Consider the following 15,301-nt stretch of genomic DNA (forward strand, 5'->3'; position numbering starts at 1 on the left):
CCTTCTCAGTGATAAAACAGAGTAAGAAAGGCTCCTGATCCCAAATACCCATCACTTCATAGGCGGAGGGCTTGGAATGGACTCAAAATCCCAATCACATCTTACAAATAGGAGACATCTGAGACTACATGGTCAATTGAAGTGGCCCTAAGTAAACTGTTTTAAAAAGTACCATGACTAAGACTATAAATGTTCGATCTACTACCCATTTCCCAAAATTCAGAGATTCATTTCTAATTTAGTTTCTCTGATCTTGATCTTATTTGCTCTGAGTAGTGACCCTTGCTTAAGGAGCAAAAATGAGTAAAAGTCAAAACAAAACCTGAGCAAGACACATTAGTCACCCCCTAACAGTTACTGAAGAAAAAGCCTTTACTTCATGCCTTAGATATGATGGTCTCTTAAAAATAAGCTCAGGGGCTCAGGTTCTGGCTCAGTGGTAGAGGGCTTGCCTCCCATGTGTGAGGTACTGGGTTTGATTCTCAGCACCACATATAAAATAAATGAATAAAATAAAGGTCCATCAACAAATTTAAAAAATTAAAAAAAAAAAACAATAAGCTCAGGTAGCAGCTCTGTACCCACCAAGTATGCTGGAAGTTGCCTAATAGCATTTAATTGCTAGAAAGATATAATTTGATTGTTTTTAAATCAGCAGGAACCTTCAAATATTTAAAACCATCTCTCTCTTCTACCACTTCCATTCCTCAGAATTGGATGTTCTTTAATCCAAGTACACATTTCAAACATAAGTCTTACCATCGTTTCCTAGTAAATTGTGAAATCCTTTCATAAAAAAGAACTGTGATTATAGCACTGGCATTGACTGTAGGAATGGTTTTTAGAAACAACAAGCAATAAAATAGGTGGTCGTGGTTGTTTTCATGTCTAAATCAAGCAAGGAAAATCTTCATGTGATGGGTAAGTTTTACAGAACAAACAGAAAATATGTATAGAAAAATTACAAAAATACTAAGTACTGTTACAGATGACTGGATTGGCATTTAACAGGCTGAAAGAAACCAGATCAATCTCAATCTTGCTGGGGTCAATTCGGGTGCTCAAACAAATAAAACAATTTTTTTTCTTTATGGTCATATACTAGAGGTGCTAAAATATTAACCAAGTCTGAAAATGTCATGCACAGTAAAACAATTTATAAATATTAAAACGCATTTTTAACATACATATTTGTATCAAAATCTGCTTAATAAAAATAGCAAATATAATAAATCATTAGGCCAAAGTCACTAGAGAAAAATTAGATAAAAAACACCATACTTGAAAAAAAAAAAGAGGAAAGTGAGGGAGAATGGATTAACAAAGATATGTTAATGTAATTTGATCATTTTAATCCCAGAATTTATAAACAACCCTAGAACAAAATCTAGCATTAGCTATTATAAGCAAAATAGCACAAGTAAAATTGTTTCATATACCTTTCTTGCAATAATTCTGTTTTCCTTCCAAACTATAAAATCTATTCTGTCACATGCAGATTACAACAAGGCTTCAACATAATACACTAAAACAATGCAAATGCATATAATATCCAATCAACATACAAAGATAAGAAACTTAAAAATATAGTATGAATTATAAAAGCCTCACAACCATTGGTCTTATGTATGCCTAAGAGTTAAAACATTACAAAATTAAAATCCGCTTTTTGCTCTGTAAAAACATGTTGAACAGGACTCAGTATATCAGTACTGAGATCCTCTGTACTAGAACAATGAAAATTTATATTTAAAAGTGTACTAGACACTTGTTCCATTACAAAAACATGTTCCAGTATTCATGTGCAGTGTTTTGTAAAGTGCTTTATTTCCATTAGCATTATAAATTTTTGTTCTTCAGCAAATCAGTAAGAGAATAATGGCACAAATCAATATCATACTCTTCATACCAAGTAATACTAGGTCATTTATTATAGCAAAGGCCACTAGAATCTCAGCTAAAGGTCTATCAGGCATTTCCATTTGAACACCAATTTTTTTTAAGAATGTATCACAGGTTGAATGGGTGATTTTCTATTATAAAACAGTCTTCATAGGTTTAAGTACCTTCAACTTCTTAAAGCAGAGAAGCATATCAACACTGCAAAGAAAGCCACTTATGCCTCCTAGGGGCCTTGCCACCAACTACAACTCTAGGAGTGGTAACGAATTTCTGCAATGGATGGAGATAGAGACTAGTGGAAAAGATAAACAAATGAAGAAACAAATAAAATTATTCCAAGCCATTTAAGGTCCAGAAGCTTTGTTGCAGAAGCCCCATAATTACCAGTGTCCCCTAAGTGAGATAAGTTAGAGAGATGCAGCAGAAGATGGAACCCTCCACCCCTAGTTCCTCACTGCCCCACAAGGAACAAGTGGTTGATTTTCCCTACTGTCCACTCTTTGCTTTGTTCTACAATGTGGCACCCTGTCACCGGGCTCCTACTGATAACCTAAAAGCAGACGTTGGCTCTATTCTTAGAGTATCTCTTATACAGAGGAATTCAATGGGAGCATAGTTATTTAACCCTGTAGGGTTCCAATGTACAGTATTATTTGATAGCAGAGTTTTCTGTTTCATTACTTAGAAGTAAAGTCTGAATGACCAATCTATTCAGTAAGCTTTCACTTTAATTTAATTTAATTTAATTTGCTTCTTTACTACTCTAATTTGCAATTTTAAAAAAGTACAAAAGAAATCATAAGAACATTAAATATTATGTCAAAGAACACAAGTCACATAGAAGGCATTTTTTTGGATAGTTGTGACTAATTAAGAACAAATTTCATTGTTATTTCATTAGGTCAGTGGCCATATATAGGTAACTAGAACAGTTTAATGATATTAAATACATGATCAGTCTAGAACACTTAAAATTAAGCTCAATAGGTCTGATATTCTGGAAGGAAAAAGAAGGATGAATACCTTAGGTCCCAGTGAAACACTGCAGACAGACACGGTGCAGATGTGTGCTCTTCATACCATAGTTTGCCTTGAGACAAATCCTCTCTGTCTCCCAACACAAGAATTCACACAGAACAGAGTGGTTTTTATCTATATCATCCAGTCATAATTTAATACTTTTTCTAATCACAATGCACAATCATCTCCAACTGGCTTTGTGAACACTGTAGGAAGGGCAGCCAGCACAGATGTCCCTGAGGCAAAGTCATCTTTTAATTTCAACTGATTCAGTTCTTCAGGAGCAACCAAATTATCTTCCCTTTTTTTCCTCAATTTTAATTAGAATATTCTTGCTCAAAACGAAAGACACACCCAAAAATACCACAAGAGACCTGAGAAAATTGTCAAGTAAGCAGAGAGTGAAGAGCCTACCACACACCACAAGTGCATACACTAAAGCTTGGGTACTTTTTCATCAGAGAGCCCGTCTTCTTAGCCAATTATTTTATTTTTAACTCAAATAAGCTTGTATACATAGCATCCATAAACCCACAACACTGGATAGAGCAAATTAGAAATCAGGACAGAAGTCACTAGGGGTAAGATGAAACAGCCCAATAGTAATAAAATTGGTACTAATTACTAGACAATAAAAAGAGGAGGAACACAAATTCTAAAAGGCCCAGTATGAAACACAAAGGCACATCAACCTGGGGATTCATTCAAATAAAGAGGTGCATTCTCTTCAATAAGCAGGTGGTGGCGATTTTATAGCATGGAACAAAACAACGCTGGTTATTGAAAATATGCTTAAAAACCAGAGATTTTGAAATATATTAAGAAAAAATGGAGAAATTTAAAAAAAAAAACTTAGCATCTAGTGATTTTTAAAATCCTCAGTTTTTCAGAAAATCATTCTCTATAAATGACCGTTTCAAGGTTCCAAATAACTGAGGCACATACAAGAAAATAAGGAAGGAAGGGATGATGTGTAGTGTTACAGCCTTTGATGGGTGGGCAGAGGCTTACTTAAATCATATTATCAAGCCCCCTCCCTAACCTTTCCCCATCTTATTCCCACCGCAAACCCTGAAAATATCTACTCCTAGAGAATACACTAATATTTAACTTATTTTTACCAGCTATGATATACTCTTGTACTACCTCTGTAAGATACAGTTCCATCTTACCTTCTTGTATATTGTTGGTCCATCCACATTTGTGCTCAGAATGACCACTACTTTATAATCATCAGAAAAGTGACTTCAATTCCAGGTTAAAATAGGTACTAGAGTGTGGCTTGTTGAAAGTCAAACCCAAAACATTTACTAGGAATGTCTTTCACTGAACAAAGAAATTCTATTCTGTTTCCAAGTGGGATAAAAAGACGAGCCTAACCCTGGTAACCTTAACACAAAAGGAAGCTAAAAAGGCAGGGACTCGATAAGAACAAAGGATTGTGCTTTCTGATGACATCAATACATATTAAACACGATGTGTTACACATCCTTCTATCAATATCTGAGAAGATAAATTTGCAAATTAATACTACATTGGCTATAATGAATAAAATTATAGTAACACTTTCTTTAGAAGAGATTTTGATTTATATAATGGCAGTGACTTTTATGTGTTTAATGTTTCTGAAACTAAAAGAGGAGATGAGCCACTGTGAGCAAGCAGAATACAATGTACAAGAAATAATTACGCCTGTGACCTCATGCCCTATAAGGTCATTCTGCATCGAAGGCCAAAGGAAATCAGGAACTATCAGCATTTACCTCAGAGAAGTCACTGAGAGAAATGAAGGGCAAGTGTGGGCATATTTCATAAACTAGCAGGTGCTTGACCTCATAAAAAAGTCAATTATTAAAACGCTACATGTAGAATGTCACAAATAAGAAATATATAAAAATGGGTTCTGCAAAACATCTTCACTCTAAAATAAATCTGAGACAACTCGAAACATTCAGATTCATCCAAATTGTAACACAACAATTTCACAAAATAATACTAACACCTATTTAGTAAAAAAAAATAATTAGCAGAATTCTTTAGAAGTGTTTGGAACATAAAAGTGACTATGTGATGAGTGATAATTCAGAAAATATTTATAATAGTTCTGTAAGTTAGTATTGAGGAATGTATGCAGTATTGATCATTTGAGTCCCATTACCATTTGATCAGGGATCACAATGTACTTATCCTTAAATTTCTCTATCAGAAATTAGGCATCAAAAATTTACATTTTTGTTACTTTATAAAGAATAAAATAATAATCCTGACTAGTTCAAGGACAGAGCTCCATTAACTGAAGCAAATTTCTCATGTTGCTCAATAACTGCAGACTTGGTTCTTAGTGAAATTTGTGTCTTTTCAGTGAAAACAGACTATGTCTCCTGTTTTCTTCCCCAGTAAATTAAAGTGAATTCCAAGGCAGTGTCAATAAGGAAAACAAAACTACAGAAATCAGTACAGGAGAGAAGGGGGAAAGCAGCCACTATTCACTAGTCATATCATGCACTGTGCTGGATGCTTTGCTAAGTTGCTATTTAATGCTCTTGAGAGTCCTGAGAAAAGCAGCTGGCCTGGGCCCATTATTTTCCTTAGTTCTCAGACAAACCAGCAAAAGGCTTTTTACTGCATAATGCATCTAAACAAAATACAGAAGATCCCCTCAATATGGTCAGTTGACTTGAGTGGTCATTTCCGTCCCAGCTCACTCACTCATTCACTGTGAACTCAGAAAAAGTTACCACCTGCTTTTAAACCCCTGACTCCCCATCTCAGAAGATGAAGGGCTATCACAGTCCAAGAGCCCAGTATGAAAGTCAGCTCTTCAGGTAAGAGCATTATTTTGAGTTTCAGGCAGTACTAATAAAGGGACTCTTAGACAAAGAGTAGTCATAAATTAGGTGTTACCAATATCACACAGAAAATTACTACATATTTTTAAATGCTTAAAATAATTACATTATAAGAACATTTCTGATGAGTAGTGTATTTACCAGATAAATTGTTTAATATTTTGCCTACGTTAGTGATTAAGATTCCTGTGCTAGAAACAAGCTTTAAGTCTCTAAAACAATGCTTTATGATGTAACTTGCTATAATGATCACCTCTTCAAACATTAATGACAATGGCGGAGGCGACTTCACTACAAGCATGTGGATGGCAGGTGTGGGCTGTCCACCAGCTGGCTCTATAACCTTTTGATCCCTTCGGATGGCAAATCTGTTCAACAGCACTATGTGGTCATTCCTCATTTGTTGTATGCTTTCTTCTCCTTTAATACATTCAGAATCCCTATTCCTCTGGCTTGACATCCTTTTATTAAAACAGAAAACTCTCACTAAAGCAAGCTAAAAGTAATTTTACACTTAGTCAATGTAAAAGTTTCAGAATCAATTAATATATTATTTCAAAGGAACATATGCTTTATTTATATGTAGGTTGCATGTTTGTTTATTCTTTCCCTAAAAAAACAAATAAAGTGACAAGATTAAAATCATAAGTAAATCATTATTCAGTTAATTTATGAAGTACTCAAGGGTACTATAAGTTAAAAAACAGTTTAATTACATAATTAGAAAGGTTTAAATTCGACCTAAGAACACATTAGTTTATGCTTATTTAAACAATGATAAGAACCATCAAAGAATAATTTTCTAGCAGTAATTTTTCTGCTCCATTTTGTGCTGTTGTTTAACATAATTTGACTGTCAAGGACATGTCTGAAAGCATTAGTTAAGATGAACATCTATTTAGTCTTCCTATTCTACCCTATTTAAGATCTAAATTTCTGGAGCAAGCTGGGTAGAATAAACATTAGGTAAGAGAATGAGTTTTGGAGTCTTAAATATCTGAGACACCTTCAGAAAATTCTTGAATCTCTCTTGACCTCAGTTAACTCATGAAAGAAAATGATGGCAACAGTACTTACTTTACAAAGTTACGGCAACGGTTAAATAAAATAACACAGCAAATGCCTGACAGAGAAGTACCCTATTAGTGGTATTTATTGTCGTTATTTTACTTATACTTTATACTCTCTGTACCCACCAATAGACCTCTTACCTACAACATACACATTTCTATCATTGTTTCAGACAGTAATTTGGGACCACACTATGTATTTACCTCGTAGTTAACAATTTTTTTAATTAAAAAAAATATTTTTTAGTTGTAGGCAGACACATTATCTTTGTTTTACTTTATTTATTTTATGTGGTGCTGCAGAACAAACCCAGTGCCTCACACATGCTAGGCAAGCGCTCAACTACTAAGCTACAACCCCAGCCCAGTTAACTTATTTTCTTGTTTCCAGGAACAAGTAAAATGGCATCTGCTACAATTAGTAATGATACCTCTCCTCCAAAAATGTCAAGAATACAACACTGTACTACTAATTTTGGTGGGCTTTTTAGACCTTTATATGCAATCAATAATCAAAGCCTAGAAATGATCTATTCTACCTTATCCTATATTTAGATATTTCACTTTAATTCATTCCCCCACTTTACCCTAATCTATTCTAAATAAAAATGTTTTGAAAATGTTTCTAAATATTTTCAGAATGACCATTTCTTTTTAAAAGAATCCCTAGTGATTTGCTACTATTGTAGTTCTACCTTCAATGATTCAACAGCACCACACTCAGAGTTCATCCTGCTTTGGGGGATCTTTTATTCAATAAGGTTTATGATGAGTTTATCATGGAACTCTATTTCCTGAAATATGAATTTTATGGCCACAAGTTAAAACAAAGAACATATTCCAGATTATTCAAATACTTAAAAGCAGGGCTTTATCATTTCAATTTTGTTTTTGTAAAACTTTTATATTCTAGAAATTTATTTTTTAAATCTCTAGTTCTAAAAGAATCTTAAGCCTAATCTTACATTTATCTAGAGTACATGAAGCCCTAGAGTTTTTTGGAGGGTGGAGTGGGGTGGGGACTGGGGATTGAACCCAGGGGTGCTCTACCACTGAGCCACATTCACAGCCCTTTTTATATTTGTTTTGAGATAGGGTGTTGCTATATTGCCCAGGCTAACCTGGAACTTATGATCCTGCTGCCTCAGCCTCCCAAGTCACAGGCAAGTGCCACCACACTTGGATGTTTTTATACACAAATTTCTTTTATTATTATGCGTGATTTTATACACACATTCCTTTTATTAGAATGGAGAAAACTCCCAATAAGCAAATAAAAAACAATATTCACTCAGTAAATATTCTGGTACTCAAAAAGATAAGAATTTTAACTGGAGCTGCTACTGCCAGATATTTTGGCTATATATGAAATTTGTATTTGCGTTTTCATACAGTACTTATTGACTTAACAAATTAATGGTACTGAACTAGGTATTATTCTATGCATTTAACAAACATTAACTCATTATAATCCTACAAAAGCTTCTATCATATTGATTTCTATCAATGACAAAATTGAGGCTAAGAAAGCTTAAGAAAAGTACCCAAGGTTACATTCCTAATGAAACATCTATGACAGTCACCACTGCAAACATCTGATAGAATTAGACCAGTTATAATAGTTATAACCTTTCCTGAATTTTGCTTTCATTTTCCTTCTTGAATAAGCATACAGTATCTTGACATGTATAATGAAATGATGAATCAGGGATAAGTATACTTTGAGAATAAAAAAATCATGATAGCAAATGTAACTTTTCTCCACTAGACCTTATATAATATGATTCTACCTGTTTTGTTTTGTAAAAAAAAAAAAAACTTAAAACTTCAACAATTTTGCCAATCCTTCAAATTATACTCTTTTGAAAGATCTATCAATCAAAATCTTTGCTAATTTCTTCTTTTTTAATTTACTGCTTATTATGGTTTAGATACAAGTTGTCACTAAAGGTTATTGTGAGTGATAATACAAGAAAGTTTATAGGTGAAATGACTGGGTTATGAGAACCTCAACCTGATCACTGTATTAATCCACTGAGAGGGATTAATGGTGGTAACTGTAGGCAGATAAGGTGTGGGTGGAAGAGGTGGGTCACGGGGGGTATGTCTTTCGGGTTTATATTTTGTCCTGGTGAAGGGAGCTTTCTCTCTGTCTCTCTGTCTCTGTCTCTGTGTTTCTCTAATTCCTGATGCCCTGCCCTGAGCTGCTTTCCTCTGCCACACACTTCTGCCATGATGTTCTGCCCCATCTCAGGCCCAAAGCAATGGAGTTAGCCAACTATGGACTGAACCTCTGAAACTGTGAAGCTCAAAAAAACTGTTCCTCCTCAAAAATTGTTCTGGTCAGGTCTTTTGTTTACAGCTTCAAAAAAGCTGACTAAACACTGCTCTAACTCTACCAGATATTTATTACTTTAAGAATTCCTAATTCCAATCTCAACTTGCAAGCTATCTTGCCATTGCCTACCAAATCAGTATAGACCAAGCTGGAATTCACACAAATAATAATACAATGGCAGTGAAAGACGCTAGTGTTAAACAGACTAGGATTTTTTAAATGGGAAATTAATTTTATAATAGTTCATTAATGAATAGTGACATTAACTTGTACTTTTTTTTTAATTACCAAAATCCAGATTCAGAAAATTAAACTGAGCAGATTCAGAAAATTAAATAGCAGAATCTAAGGATCTCTCTTTTCACTTTCAGGTGAACTACTCATTTTGTTGATAAGTAATAGCAAATATATTTGTAAATGTTCTTTCTACATGTGCCTGCAAAGCTTTGTAGAAAAGCATGTGAACTCTTACGTGATATGACGTGGTCCATATACTGAGGCAAATAAGGAGCCCAGGCATCGATGGCTTCCTTTCGTCCTGCCTGCTCAATTCTCCTCAGCTCTGCTAGAAGCAGGGCCTGGGCAGCTTCTCTTACCTAAAGGAGGTAGCAAAAATAAGTGTAAAGAAAGAAAGAAGGTCAGGTGGTGAGGTGAGTGCCTATAAATTAGAAGTTTCCTAGGAAATAAAGTTATAAACCAGAAATCACATTTATTTACATGAGAAAAACAACTAGTCAAATAATGAATTAGCTATCTAAGGTGCAATAAATTGTATGACAGTGTAATTAATAATTTGACTAAAATATATTGTAGTATATTTATTTAATCTGGCTTTGAGTTTAAAATATTCATTTTCTAAAACATTCTTGCATTCTCATCTTGCATTTCATATAAATATTATTAAAAGTCACAATTAAAACCATTAAATTTCTCTGATAGCCTGAAGAAATTTAATGCTATCTAGTTAATGTCTTTATACCATATATATCAAATAGAGGCTGTTGATACAAACATGTACAAGCCCACATGATTCACATTTACCTAAGTTGTGAATAACATAGTCCAATACATTCCTATGTAAGAACATAACCTCTGTAAGTTCTAAAGATGGAACTGAAAATGCAGTTTTCAAATCATATCATTTCTCTTTCATTGTAGTATACAACTTTTAGTTTTAATTTAGTTTACTTTTGCTTCTTTGGTATAAGGTCAAAGAAGCTAATCAATTATTAGGTGATGTATTAACTATTTAATTTTGAAAGAATGATAGCAGTATCTGAATAAAGGTTTGAGCAAAAAAAAAGTTGTTTTTAAGTATAATTAGCTTTTGAAAGGAATTCCAAACCTATGAAAATTTTAGTATGCGGTTTAGGAATCGAAAATATTTTATACTCATTCACTGCACAGTGACATTTCAGACAACAAAAGACCATAGACCATAAAGACAGTGGCCCATAAGACTATATCTACTGACAACATAGACATCTTAGTCTGTATATCTTAAGATGTTCACACAAGGACAAAATCACCTAGTGACACATTTGTCAGAATATATCCCCATTATTATGCAATGAATGACCATAATTATATTGGGAAAATTAAAAATCTTGAATGATATAAACTGCTAGAGCTATATAAGTCAAGTGGCATAGTAAGGAAAATTTCTACAAAACATTTCCAAGTTTCTGGTGATATTATACTCCAAGTAATATCCAATAATGAGTAAGTCAATTAACACAAAATAATGGCTACCATTTACTGAGATCCTACCATGTGTCCATCTCTTACCATTTTATTTGCATTACCTTATTTGATCCTGATAGCAAACCCATGAGGGCTACATTCTTATCCCCACCTTATAAACGAGCTTCAAATAGGGTAAAGTAAATTGTCTGGGACCACAAAGGTAATACTTATTGGAAATAATATTCAAACCCACCTCTTTTCTAATTTTAAAGACCTTCTTATTTTACTATACATGGTATCTTCCACTGGACCACAGCTATTCAAATGGAATTTGATTGATATGATTATACTGAATGTGTGATCTTGGGGGAGGTGGTTATATGTATTTATTTGTGTACATGTGTGCATGATCTATAATAAAAACTAATACTTAAGAAACAATTCTATAAAGGCTATGAAACTTTTTATCAAATAATCAGAAAATTACAAAAAGAAGCAAATGAACAGGCTGGGGTTGTAGCTCAGTTGGTAGAGCACTTGCCTAGCATGTGTGAGGCACTGGGTTTGATCCTCAGAACCACATAAAAATAAATAAATAAAATAAAGGCATTGTGCCCATCTACAAATAAAAAAAAATAGCAAATGAACAAACAAGCTATAACATTACACTTTAGTCTATGAAGTAAGACAAAAAATATGGAAATTCTGAGTCCAGATTTTCTATCACATAATAAACAGGTAATAAGATAAATGAGATAAATATCAACCATTTATTTGTTTTGAATTTACATTTGATCAAGCCATTTTAATATCTTGGTTTTCTATTCTTATCCCCTCAACATTACCTCCAAGCAACGATCCTGCCATCTTCGAGCCAGCATCTCTAGAAGTGGAGGCCTAAACTTATCCAATCCCAGCAGGTCTGGCAGCATAACACAATGCATAGCAGCTAACTGACTCCATCCTGTTAAAATGTGACATGTTACAAATACTTTAAACATTTTGGAATTCCCAAAGTCAAAAGTTTTTCTTTATATACATATATCAAAAACAAAACAACAGGTAGTCCCCTTAAGTTATATTACAAATGATTTAAATTTAATATTAGATGTTTTTATACAAAGAATGATACCAAATGGATTTTATACCTAAATCATATACTTGGCTTCTGTAACTCTCAACATCTTAAAACAAATAAAAATAAATTTCCACAAAAAGTATAACCAGATTCACAAGAAAAAAAAACACATTTCTAAACAGATTTTCTAAAATAAAACATGTATTAATGGATGGGAAAGGACACAAATAAATACATATAAGAGCTATATGTGAAACTGTTGTCAGTTAAAAGGGCATCGAAGATATCCAAGGACAGGTTTATGTCACTTAGGGCATGGCCATCTGTGCTGCCATTGTGTCAGCAAAGAAAGATGTCTTCCCTTCCCTGTCTGAGGGCCTTTAATTAAGGTAGTTATTGATCCCACTCCTTACAAAATGGATCAGATATTTAATCACAATCATAACTAAAATAAGCAACGTAATGCCAATTTTGAGAGGAAAAATGAATTCAGAAATTCCACAAAATAAAAATCTGACAATCCAAAACGTACAAAGTCTTAAACATCATTAACTCTGGCTATAGGAATAAAAGTTATATTTTCCAAAATTCTAATTCACAATATAGAATCTGATTTTATCAAACACTATATATACCACACTATTTTAAAGTTCTAGTATACAAATGTTCTCAATTATTTTTATCTATTTTTAAAATGTCTATAATATCTTTGTACATACAATAAGTGCCTCATTCTTCCAAAATTATGTAGGAGGCCATTATTAATCCACAACAATTATCATTATTTCCTGATAATGGTAACATCTAAAGACAAATAATAAAGAATGGATTAATTATAACTCACATTGTGAGTTATCCATGAACAAAGAATTTTAGCAAATCAATGTGTTCAAATAATCCAAACTGTAGTCTTTAAAATAATGACAAATATTTTCCTATAAATCTCAAAATGATCACTGGGATTATTCAAATAAGAGAGCGAGATAAAGAGAGATAGACAAGTTATCTATTTAAAGATTTAGCCTTTCAGTGAGGAAATTCTCATCAACTGGTAGAAAATACATAATAACATTAATTTAAGTAATAGGCCCATGAATTTTGGATAATAATTTATTTTACAACACAGGAATATGTGTGTATATGTATATATACATACCTATATTACTACTTATTAATTTCTTGAATTATTTTAATGTTTCATATTAGTATGTTTCATATAAGTATTGATGAGCTCATTTTTAATATCATGATTCTCACCAAGGCCCAAAGTCTAACAGATCATTTTAGAATTAACAAATAAATGTTTTTCAGAATCGTTTAGTAAATATAACCCTAATTATTTTTACTAAAACTCAGTCCTAAGACACAAAGCTTCATATAGTTTTATGATAGGGAAATCAAAAACAAAAAATAAAATTACACTGTTAAGTGCCCATATTCTGTTTCCAAAGGAGAGCTACTTGCAACAAGGGCTCTGTATTTCACAGGTACTGCAACATTCCTTCCATTCAAATGGGCTTGTGATATAACTGTTTTTAATCAGAATCATTCTGGATTATATTTTAGATTTTCTGAATTTTTTGTATTATACAATCTGATAAAGACTGAGACCCCAACAGACACAGTGAATACAATACAGAACTCATGAGTTCCATTAACTTCCCAGGCATTATAAATAATACTAGATGTGTCTTGGGGAACGAAGGTTTGCAGATGCCATTCACATTTTTAGAGTTCCAAAATTACTTTCCATTGTGCCACTAGAAAGGAATAATACAGTGACCCAATTAAATTTATAGCCTTAAATTATGAATGTTTGCCATAACCTGAAGCAAAAATAGTGATAAAATAGGTGAACTCCCACCAATCTATAATCAATCTGAAGAATTTTCAAATTAGAATGTAAATTGGGAGACTCCATCACATCCCCCTCTCACCAGAACATACAGTTGAGTAAAGATAGCAAAGTATATCTGTCACAGACTAATGATACATGGGAAACAAATTCATTAGCACTAATACTTGAGATAACATGGCAAATACCACTATAAAAACAAATTCACCTTTTAACGTTAAATTCACATCAAAAGTAGGAACTCTGCACTCCTTTAGCAGCATTCTAGATAATACGTAACATGGTTTATGACAGCCAGGAGTAACATAACATTTTTATAACTAGCTCTTATTGACATTAGCAAATAAAGTTATAAAATGGGAACTTTGGGATTTCATACATAACAAAGCAGATGAATGTATAAATTAGATAAAAGGAACATGTCTATTAGGATAAAGCATAGATTGAATGAAAGTTGTTAGAAAGTTGAGAGAGAATACCTTCATTTACTAAGAAACAGGTATGTAAAGCAGGAGTAGAAGCAGAGTCAGAGCCAGAGTGATCAGCGTCAGACCGAGCGGAAACGACAGGTGCAGCAACTTGCAGAGGAAAATAGAAGAAATAAAGAGGAGAGAATTGAGGTACAGCAGTTTCTGAAAAAAAGCTCAATATTAGTGAAGAATGAGAAACAAAGTTGGCAAAATATAATGAAGATAAAACTGAAAAATGATGTTTTAATCAGAAGAGCATGATCATAAAAGATTACAGCAGGGAAATGATATATTTTATCAAATAGCAATCATAGTGTAGCTAAACTTCCTCTTAAAGTCAAAATGTTTAATATTATAGACAAATGGTATATCAAATATTGCAACACATAGCTCTGACACAATGAAGGTTATAACAAAAAAAAGACAACATATTAAGATTTAACAAAAAAGTACACTTTTTGAAATGTATCACATAATCAGAAAGTTTATGTTGATCTTCACATTGTCAATAACATTTCTCTAGTTTATTCTTAACATTTGTGTGAATTATTTTTAAATATCTCAAACCAATACTCAATGATTTCATCTCAATTTCCTACTCATTGTATAAAAACTTGATTTACCATACACCATAAAAAATATACATACTGCATTATTATGTTTACTCATTAAAAGAATTTTATTATAGTTTCACTAACTGGAGTTTGAAAATTTTTATGATAAAATAAACACAACAAAAAAAATACGTGTGAACTTATCATTCTTATAGAATTAGATGAACCAAACCCATCCCCCTCAAAAAAAAAAAAAAAAAGTTACGTTGCCAGGAAAATGTTTCAGCTTAAATTATCATATGAAAAAGCAAGAGGACCACATGGCACACACATTCTACAACTGGAGGTCAATGTTAAGATTTAGAGGTCACCATTTGACACTTCCTTCCTATGGAGAAATTACCATATGTCATGCACAAGCATCTTCAAATTAATCCCTCTCCTTTCTTCTGTCATTGAACAGCAATAGGTTTGGGCTC

General features: G+C 32.9%; 1 protein-coding gene across 3 annotated transcripts in view; it reads right to left on the reverse strand.

Annotated features, from left to right (window-relative positions):
- The window catches only part of Wdr7 (WD repeat domain 7), a 326,163-nt gene that overhangs the window by 198,390 nt on the left and 112,472 nt on the right, over window positions 1–15,301 (reverse strand). For 2 of the 3 annotated variants that reach the window (XM_026393173.2, XM_026393172.2), the window contains 3 exons: window positions 14,278–14,376; window positions 11,711–11,829; window positions 9,652–9,775 (listed from right to left, as the gene is read on the reverse strand). In XM_026393173.2, coding sequence (XP_026248958.1) covers window positions 9,652–9,775; window positions 11,711–11,829; window positions 14,278–14,376 — 342 coding nt within the window. The remainder of the gene's footprint in view (window positions 1–9,651; window positions 9,776–11,710; window positions 11,830–14,277; window positions 14,377–15,301) is intronic. The other variant, XM_026393174.2, reaches the window with a different exon arrangement.

The sequence above is a fragment of the Urocitellus parryii genome, chromosome 13 (genome assembly GCF_045843805.1).
Source record: "Urocitellus parryii isolate mUroPar1 chromosome 13, mUroPar1.hap1, whole genome shotgun sequence".
Lineage (NCBI taxonomy): Eukaryota > Metazoa > Chordata > Mammalia > Rodentia > Sciuridae > Urocitellus > Urocitellus parryii.